Source organism: Phascolarctos cinereus, unplaced genomic scaffold (genome assembly GCF_003287225.1).
Source record: "Phascolarctos cinereus isolate Bilbo 61053 unplaced genomic scaffold, phaCin_HiC Scaffold_726;HRSCAF=1367, whole genome shotgun sequence".
Taxonomy (NCBI): Eukaryota; Metazoa; Chordata; class Mammalia; order Diprotodontia; family Phascolarctidae; genus Phascolarctos; species Phascolarctos cinereus.
In genome coordinates, this window is record NW_027556098.1 from 384,137,116 (window position 1) to 384,147,276 (window position 10,161).

The window sequence follows — 10,161 nt, forward strand, 5'->3', positions numbered from 1 at the left end:
CACCAGCTGGGTGGCGCAGTGGATGGGGCATTGGGCCTGGAGTCAGGAAGACTTGAGTTCCAATATGGCCCCAGACGCTTGCTGGATGTGTGACCCCAGACAAATGCCCTCACCTCTGTCTGCCTCAGTTTCCTCAAATATAAAATAGGGAGAATGATAGTGCCCACCCCCAGGGTTGCTGTGAGGACAAGAACAAGATGGTATTTGTAAAGTGCTAAGCACAGGGCCTGGCACATAATGAGCACTTAATAAAGGCTTGTTTTCTTTTGTTCCTTCTTATGTGATGCTGGCCAAGGCTCTTTACCAGCCTGGGCCTTAGCTCTTCCTTTGTAAAATGAATAGGGTGGTATGGATTCAATGACCTCCCAGGTCAACCTGAAGCTCTAGGTCTGGGATCCTAGGATGTCAAAATCTCCTTTCAATTCCAGATCTCATGACCAGTTATTAGCTGGGGGATCTCAGAAGAGATCATCGAATTCAACCCCCTCATTTTACAGACCAAGGAGGAACCGTGGTTTACCAACCTGGAGGATGTGGATGGCCAAAATACTAGTGACCTTGGAAGGCAGACCCCGTGGTCTTGCCCCCTTCTCTCATGCCTTTCCCATTCTAGGCTGGTGCTCACCTTCAAGGCCCAGCTCGGGAGCACATTCTTCATAAAGCCTTCACTGAGCACCCCCGCCAACAGTGATTTTACTGAACTTTCTGAATGCCCCAAGCATCTATATGATGCAGCTTAATGCTTCCTTGTTCTCTAATGATCTTCTACGGGTCAGCCTTCTCTCCCCAGCCAGACTGAAGCTCCCCGTCAAGAGGAATGAAGAGAGCACCGTGTATGTGCTGTGGGAAGAAAGTGATCTTGGGTAAGTCACTTAACCTCAATGGGTCTGTTTCCTCCTCTGAAAAAACAGGGAGTTGAACTGGATGATTTCTAAGGCCCCTACCAGTTCTAACATCTTATAGCTACATGATTTAATAGGTGAGTAACCCCAGGCAAATCCTGTTGCCTCTCTGAGAATAATTCCTCAACTTTAAAAGGGGGATGATAATGCTTTCCTTTTTTTTTTTTTCAGCAAGGTGCTTTGAGATCTCACTGAGTCATCCCAAGCAAATGGTCATGCTCTGGATGCCCTCTGCAAGGCAGTCAGCCAAGCAGGTGCCTTCAGATTGGGAGCTCTGAGCTCCATTTTCTTAGCACACTCTGATTATTCTCTAAGTCAGCAGTCCTCAAAACGGAGTCTGGGAACCCTGGGGATTCCTAAGACTCTTTTAGGAGGGTCAGTGAGGTCAAAACAATTTTTATAATAATATTAAGATGTTTTCATTTCTAATATGGTAAATGCCAATAGATATAACCCACATAAATAAAAGCTCCTTAGGGTCTTCAATAATTTTTTTGAGGCAATCAAGGTTAAGTGACTTGCCCAGGGTCACACAGCTAGCCAAGTGTCTAAGTCCAGATTTGAAGTCTTCAATAATTTTTAAGGGGGCAAAGGAGTCCTAAGACCAAAAAGTTTAAGAACTGCTGCTCTAAGCAGTTTAAGGATCGTCATGAGGAAAGAATTTTGCAAACTTGAAAGTAGCACAGTGGAAAGAACACCAGGACTAGAGGCAGGAGGATCTGAGTTCAAATCCTGCCTCACGCTAGCCGCATGACCCTAGCTGAGACGCTTAACTCCTCTCAGTCTTATTTTCCTCATCTGTTCAAAGGGGATACTAATAGTTGCTAGGTCCGGGAGTTGTTGTGAGGATCAAAGGAGATGACACATGAATTGGAAACCTTAAAGCACTACGTCAATGCTAGCTACTATTATTATTGTCGCTGTTGTTTTTGTTCTTCACCCCTTATATCCTCAGAGTACGGCACAAGGCTGGGCACACGGTAGTGGCTTAGTAAGGGTGGATTTGATGGAATTTCTGGATCATTCTCTGAGTGTGCCCTTATGTCTACAGGCAACATCGTTCTCCCTTCTCGGACCTTAGTGGATCTACTAGCCCCAGGGTCCCAGACCCTTATTCCCATTCCCTTCAGTCCATTGGATTCCACAGCTGGAAGCAGTCTGAGAGAGCTCATCTAGGCCAACCTCCTTGGGACTGTTCTTTGGGTCTAATCTTTCCAATAGTTCCCAAACCACCTAATAACATGCATCTCTTCCTGTTTTACCTAAGAACAGCATGAGATTTTGTCCTATGCTTTACTGAAAGATAGGCCAACTTTACCTATAGCATCCCCCTGATCTAATCCTGTCAAAAAAGGAAATGAGATTAGGCAGGCATTTCTTCCTGATGATGCCACGTTGGTCCTTTGTGATCACCAATTCCTTTTCTAAATTTCCATCAACCATCCCTTTAATAATACTCTCCAAAAGTTTGCCAGGAATCACCATCAAGCTCACTAGCCTATAGTTTACAAGTTCTCTTCTGTCTTTTGAAAATTTGCCCTGATTCCTAGAGGGCAGGCAGGTAGATGGCACAGTGGGCAGAGCCCTAGGCCTAGAATCAGGAAGACTCATCTTCATAGGTGCAAGTCCCTCCTCAGACACTTACGAGCTGTGTGACCCTGGGCAAGTCACTTAACCTTGTTTGCCTTAGTTCCTTCTCTGTAAAATGGGCTGGAGAAGGAAATGGCAAACCACTCCAGTATCTTTGCCAAGAAAACCTCAAGTGGGGTCACAAGGAGTCAGACATGATTGAAACAACCCAACAATAACAACGTAGAGGGCAGCTAGGTGGCACAGTGGGTAGGGTGCTGGGTTCAAATCTGGCCTCAGAAACTTATTGGTCGTGTAACCCTGGGCAAGTCACTTAGCCTATGGTTGCCTCAGTTTCCTCATCTGTAAAATGGGGACAGTAATAGCACCTACCTTGCAGGGTTGTAATGAAGGTCAAATGAGATAATAGTTATAAAGTGTTTAGCTCAGCACTTGTCACACAGTAAGCATTATATAAATATTAGCTACTATTATTATTAACTACCTGTCCAACTCTTAGACTGAGATCCATTCTTAAGATGATTCCTCCCTCCCCTCTCCCACCAAGCAAAGTCTTCCTTTCTCCAAAGCCCAAGGAATTTCCAAAAGATGACAGTGGTTTCATAGGACTTGTTATAAAAAAAACACTCAGCCCAGTCATCTCAGTTCACAGAGGAGGAAACTGAGGCATAGAGTGGTACCCAAAGTTCTCTAACTGCCAGTGCTGTGCTCTTCATACAGCACCACACTGACCCCCCCCACGTCAGTAGCTTGGTGACCCAGAAAGGGAAACCAGAAGACAAAGAGTTGAATCCTGGACCTGCCACTTCAGAATCACAGAATTTGCAAGGAGAAAGGGACATAAATGGCCATCGAGTCTAACTCACATGTGAAGGGCAAACACATTATACCATATCCTCCAAACAGCACATGTTACCAGAGTGACCTCAGGCAAGTCCCTTCCCCTCTCTATGCCTCAGTTTCCATTTCTGTAAAATGAGGAGGCTGGCATTGGATAGCCTGTATGATAACCTCAGCTCCCCTGAAGAGATTCCTTGGATTTCAGGAAAAGAAGGGCAAGCTCTGCTCAGGGATGCCCCCATGACCAGTCCCCAGACTATACCTTTCCCAGACACAGGTCAATGAAAAGGCGGCCTGATGGAAAGCAGGCAGCTGGGCCAGGTGAGGGAGGAAGCCCCAGGGCAGGCAGCGGCGCCTGTCTGCAAGGCTTCCGCCCTCAATCTCCCTCCCCCACAATGGTTTCCCGTCACTGATGAACTTTGCCAGCTGTTCCAACCTCCCCATCTCCTGGAAGAAGCTCATGAAGGTTACTTCCCCTGCTCTCGCCTTCAGTTCTCACGACAGGAAGAAGCTGCCATTTCGAGACGTGGCTGTCTGAGGACGCCGCCAGGGCTGATACGCAGCCTTTCCCAAAAGCTGGCTCCTCGCGCCCATTCTACGCAGCTCCCTGTGGCCAATCCCCCACCCTTCTGTGCAGCTGCATCTAGTCCTATCCCGAAAGTCTCAGTGGAGGAAGCAAGGCTGTTCGTGGTGTATTGGAAGGAGCATTGGACATTGGGTTTGAGTTCTGGCCATGCCATATACCAGTTTAGTGGCCTTGAGCAATTCACTTCTCTGGACCTCAGTCTCTTCATCTAGAAACCAGTCCTAATAATAGCTCACGTTTATGTAGCGCTTTAAGGTTTGTTACATTATCTCCTTCAATCCTCCCCAGAAGGTAGAAGTTATCAGCCCCATTTTACAGACGAGAAACTGAAGGTCAGAGAGGTTTACCCAGAGTCCCAGAGCTAATAAGTGCCTGAGGAGAGATGAAAGTAAACCAGATGATCTTCCAGGTCCTCCCTTCAAACTCACAGGATTCAGGGATGCTGTATGGCTCTGAGCCAGTTGCCTATCTTCTCTGAGACTCAGGCTTCTCACCTATAAAATGGGTGCAAAAATACTTGCACATGTGGATGGAGCATCCTCTCCCTTCTTTTTCCAAGAATCAGATCAGACAATCCCACAGGCAGAAGCTTGGGAGGCACCTCCGTAGGGGTGGATGAGAAGCCAACTTGGAGAAAGGCAGGACAGGAGCAAATATCCCCATCCATCTCCATCCAGGGGATGGAGGCCCCTCCACAATTGAGATTGCACCCTGTGACAAGACCCGGGCTCTGAAGTGTGAGAAAGGCCCTGAAGCTTGACACTGGACTTAGAAACAGTACAATACTCCATACTCCCTACGCCCCATACTCCAGAGCCAAGCCCTGCCGATGTCTGGGGCTTTCAGACTCCAAGATCAGTCTCGCCTCTGCCAATTCTTCTCAAAGGTTCATGGGGTTTTGTTTGTTTGGGTTTTTAAGAAAAATGATTATGTTTCAAGAAAGAGGTGTAGCGGAAAGAGTCCAAGGCTGGGAGTCAAAAGACCTCACCTCTGACTTAATTAGAACATGTGACTTTGGACAAATCACCTCCACCCTCTTAGCTTTACTCGGACTATTTGGACAAAGACGGGCTGAGCTTGCTGGTGCCCAAGATTCTTTGTTCTTTGATCTGTGTTCTAGGGCTCCATTCAGCTCTAACAGTCTATGTTCTATGATCCCACCCAGCTCTGGCGTTCTCTGTTCTAGGTTCAAAGACCCCTTTCGGTTCTGACTTTCTAGGTCTAAGATCCTTTCCTGCTCGATACTTTATTATCCTATGATGCTGGCATTAGTCAAAGGTTCCAGGCTTGCTCAAGATGCAATCACTCTGTGGTTTGGCCACCATTCCTAGACCACAGCCCAGATGAGAACAGCTAAACCAAGAACTAATTCCTCTCATTACCATGAAACACCAAATGACAGAGAAACGACTTCAATGAGTCCCCACCCCCCTTTCTCTTCATTTCCAACATCCCCCTCCCATCTCCTCAGGAGCATCGAGGTCCTATGTGGGTCAGGAGCTCCCAGGGGAAGGCTTCACCGGCTTTCAGGAGAAAAGCCCATCTCTCGCCCCCAGGTCTCATACACTCCCTGCCCCCAGTCTGGCCCTCTTACCCATAAATATCCACCAGTGTTTCCACTCCTGCCACACACACCGCGCTGGTGGGATGCTCCAGGGACACTCGGACTATCCTCTGGAGGGACATGATGAATCCCCACCAGGCTCCAGCCAGCGTTCCCACTGCCTCAAAGGCTAAGCATGATTCCATTTAAAGGGCCAGCCTGGGGTCTAGGAACCCTCCTCTTCTTTTTCAAAGATGGCACTTAATTGGTCCTCACCTTATCCCTCCCAGGAGCTCAGGCTCAGAATTGGCTGCAGGGTGCCTCTCATTTACATATGAACCAGTTGCCCTATGCAACTAATTATGCCCCTAAGGGGAGCGAGCAGGTACCCGCCCAGAGATGCCTACAGTCGGGGCTTCTGGATTGTGGCACCTGGTAGTGAACTTTCTGTTCCTGGCTGGGGTGGGGGGAAGTAGAGTGGGGTGCAGAAAGTCAGGAGTCCACTAGACCAGCAGAACTGGGGGCTCTGGAATACTTCTGTCTTTGTCTTTGAACCAAATGCTTCTGGAGGGCATTTGTCCAAGCAGACGCAATATTCATAGATCACAAAGTCTTTGAGTCGGAAGGGACCTCAGAGAGGACCTCTGGTCCAACCAGTCCCTGAATAAGAATCTTTTCTACAACACACTGGTTATGATGGTCACCCAGCCTTCGCTCTAAGACTCCTATGGAGGGATAAACCCACTCTCTTCCCAAGCAGTCCATTCCACTTCTGGACACCTCTGATTCTCAGGAAATTTTCTTCATTCATTAAGCCTAAATCTGCCTCCTAACTTCTGCTTCCTTGTGGCGCCAAGCAGAACAAAACTAATCAATCTTCTTCATGACAGCCCTCCAAACAGTGAAGACTGCTATCATGTCCCTCCAACATACATACATATATATATATATATATATATATATATATATATATGTATATGTGTGTGTATATGTATGTATGTATATGTATATGTATATGTATATGTATATGTATATGTATATTTATTCATGTATGTGCACATTGTCTTCCCAGAGGGAATATGAGAAGGTATATTGTTTTGGTTTTTTGTCCTTGTATCCCAAGTACTTGGCACATAGTAGGCGCTTAATTAAAAAAATTTTTCAGTGGAGTGTCCTTAAGCCTTCTCTTCTCCAAACTAAGCATCCCTAGTTCCTTTAACTCATCTTCATAAGGGATGTTCCCTTGTCCCCTCGCCACCCGGGGCCACCCTTCTCTGGATATGTTCCATTTAGTCAATATCCTTTCTCAAATATGGTGGCCCAGAACTGAACTGGCCTTTGACCAGGCCAGAGTGTAGCAGGACTGCACTCTCCCCTCATTCTGTACTCTGCACCTATCATATTTAGCCGGATTTACATTGGTTATTTTTGTATATCATGTCACACTGTTAAGCTTTTGAAGTCTGCTCTTACCCTGGCACAATACAAATCTTGTCCAGCCATGGATTCTCATCTCATACCTTGTGCTCGTGCAATTGATTTTTTGGACCCAAATGTAGAACTTTACATTTTTCCGCATAAAATTTCATCTTTTAATTAGTAGTGCATGTTGACATCTTGGTTGATTGGAAGGGACCTTAAAATACAGAATATTGATATAGATTGGGGGAACCTTCCAATATAGAATGCCAGAGTTCAAAGAGACCTTAGAGTCCATTTGCCAATCCTCTCCTTTTACAGATGAAAAAACTGAGGACCAGAGAAGGGAAGGGAAGATCTCACAGTAAGTTAGCAGCACAACTACCATTAGAATTGAAGTCTCCTGACTCCTGATCCAGCCCTTTCCCACTCCACCACACCAGGCTGATATTTATCTAAGGACTCTACTTATGGCTTACCTGACCCAATCTTAGTCTTAATTTAAATTATCTCAATTTTTTCAACAGCAAAATGGATTTCTCAAGAATGGTTGTCTCAGCCCCAGGGGCAGAAGTCAGCAGCAAATGGTTCCAATTGGCTAGAAAAGCTATTGGTTCTGGGCACAGGTTGGAGAATCCACCATCTGCAAGGCACCTTTCCCAATTCCCATCCTCTCCCACTGTTAGTGCTTTCCTTCGGAGATTTTTCTTGTTGTTGTATTTGACTCTTTGTGACCCCATTTGGAGTTTTCTTGGCAAAGATGCTGAGGTGGCTTGCCATTTGCTTCTCCAGCTCATTTACAGATGAGGAAACTAAGGCAAGCAGGGTGAAGTGACTTGCCCAAGATGCCTCTGAAATTGCCTTCTATTTATAATGTCTATGTCTTGTGTGCGCATATTACACACACACACACACACACACAGAGAATTATTTGCCTGTCTGTTCCATTAGAAAGGAAGCTCCTTGAAGGCAGGAATTTTGTTTTTGCCTTTCTTTGTATTCCCAGTGCTTAGCACAGCACCTAGCACATAGTAAGAACTTAAATGCTTGTTGACTGACTAACCAATCCCTTCAGAGTGAACATTTGCCCGGTAGCCAATAGGCAAGGTCTGCTTATCAAAAAACTGAGGTAGGAGAGGTTTGTCTTCATCATCCTCAGTCTCCCTTTCCTGTACTCTAGTACTTCTTCCCCTCCCCCAATCAGCTCAGATCAATTCATCAATAAGCATCTATTAAGTCCCTACTATGTGCCAGTCACTGTATTAAGGATTGGGTATACAAAGAAAGGCAAAAACAGTTTCTGCCCTCAAGGAGCTTATGATCTAAAAGGGGAGATAATGAGGATAACTACAGGATAACTACAAAATAATTAACAGAGGGGAGGGAAAGGTTTCCTATAGAAGGTGAGATTTTAGTTGGAACCCGAAGGAAGCCAGGAAAGCCAGGAGTCAGAGGTAAGGAGGGAGGACATTCCAGGCGTGGGGGAAAAATGCCCAGAGATAAGAAATAGGTAGCCTTTTTGTTGGAACAGCAAGTAAACCAGTGTTTCTGGATCGGAGTACATGTGTGAGGTATAAGGTGTGAGGGAACTGGAAATGTAAGGTAGGATTAGGTTATAAAGAGATTTGAATGCCAAACAAAAGATTTGGATTTGATCCTGGAGGTGATAGGGTGCCAAGGGAGTTTATTGACTATGGGCACCACATAGCTGGACCTGCACTTTGGTGACTGGATGGAGAATTGCCAGTCCTCAGATGCCTAGTATCCCCACCACTCCCTCCATGTTCCCAAGCCTATTCCTAAGAAAGGAAAAGCTAAATTATTTCATGTTAAAATGCAAATGGTTGATAACCCAGATTACTGCCCCTCTCAGGGAGATTTCAATTTCAACAAGGGTCAAAGCTTCAGGGTAGCCCATCAATCAGAGAACGTCTCAACAAGTTGCTGTATGTGAGCGTACCTAAGAAATTGTGAAAATAATGAATACAGAGAAGCATGGAAGACTTAGATGACCTGATGCAGGGTGAAGTTAAGCAGAGTCAGGGAAATGATATACACAAGGACTAAGACTTGTTAACAGAATTTTAAATGTAATCTGGACAGGACTGGTCTCTAACCTGAGACTAGCCGGAGCCACACAAAGCAGGCCAGAGACAGGAATGCCAGGAAACAAGTAATAGTTTAATGAATTACTTTCAGAGCGGAGGATGGGTCTGCAGACCTTAGAAGTTCTCTCGAGGAGAGCTCTACATGCTGGAGTAAAGGAACAGTTTATTTACCTAAATCACAAGTGGGAAAGGGGGAAAGGTGGATTACAATGCAATCATTTCCAGGGCCTGAGTGGTATGCCAGGACAACCCCATGAGTTCAGGACATTACAGGCATTCTCAAGTCCTGTGGGAACAGTATCATTTCAAGTCTTGGGGGTCATGATTACTTGGTGGGGCACATGACAAGAGTTCTGAGATGGGAACAGGTTCTATAATCTTTGGTTTGATTCACTTAAGGTTCACAGGCACAGGAATGTAGTGACTGTGAGAGCATTGTCAAGGGTTTGATGGATCATTTCAAGCTGCATTGTGAGCTTCTGACTCCCAAGCTGGAAGAGGCAGCTCTGAGAAATCTAAATTATTAGTATATTTATTACATATATCATAATTCCCTTAACAGATGATATAAACACAAAGAACAATAACAAAACAACTGAATCTAAATGCCACAGAATTTTAATGACCAAACTTAACCCTCTCCCCCAAAAGAGAGATATGAGAGGGTACCTTTAGGGGCAGCTAGGTGGTATAGTGGATACAGCACTGTCCCTGGAGTCAGGAGGACCTAAGTTCAAATGTGACCTCAGACACTTACTACCTGTGTGACCCTGGGCAAGTCACCTAACCCTGATTGCTGAGAGAGGGAGAGAGAGAGAGAGAGAGAGAGAGAGAGAGAGAGAGAGAGAAGAGAAGAGAAGAGAGAGAGAGGAGAGAGGGAGAGAGGGAGAGGGAGAGAGGGAGAGAGGGAGAGAGAGAGAGGGAGAGAGGAGAGAGGGAGAGAGAGAGAGAGAGAGAGAAAGGTACCTCCACTTCTCCTTCAAAGAGATATGCGACAGTGGGTTTGGAACACTGACTATAATGCCAGACTTTTCAGATGTTTTGGTTTATTTTGATGAAATTTTTCCCTCTCTCTTTTTCTTTGTTATAACAGATGGCTCTCTGGGAATGGAGGAGAAGAGGTGTATATTGGGAAAAGTAGGCGATGCAAAAATAAAAGATAAAATTTTATTT

General features: G+C 45.6%; 1 protein-coding gene across 1 annotated transcript in view; it reads right to left on the reverse strand.

Moving 5' to 3' along the window:
- The window catches only part of LOC110198406 (protein-arginine deiminase type-3), a 49,052-nt gene extending 43,415 nt beyond the window's left edge, over positions 1-5,637 (reverse strand). The window contains exon 1 of the mRNA XM_020972674.2: positions 5,513-5,637. Within this exon, the coding sequence (XP_020828333.1) occupies positions 5,513-5,604 (92 nt within the window). The 5' untranslated portion in view covers positions 5,605-5,637. The remainder of the gene's footprint in view (positions 1-5,512) is intronic.
- Positions 5,638-10,161: the final 4,524 nt, after the last annotated feature.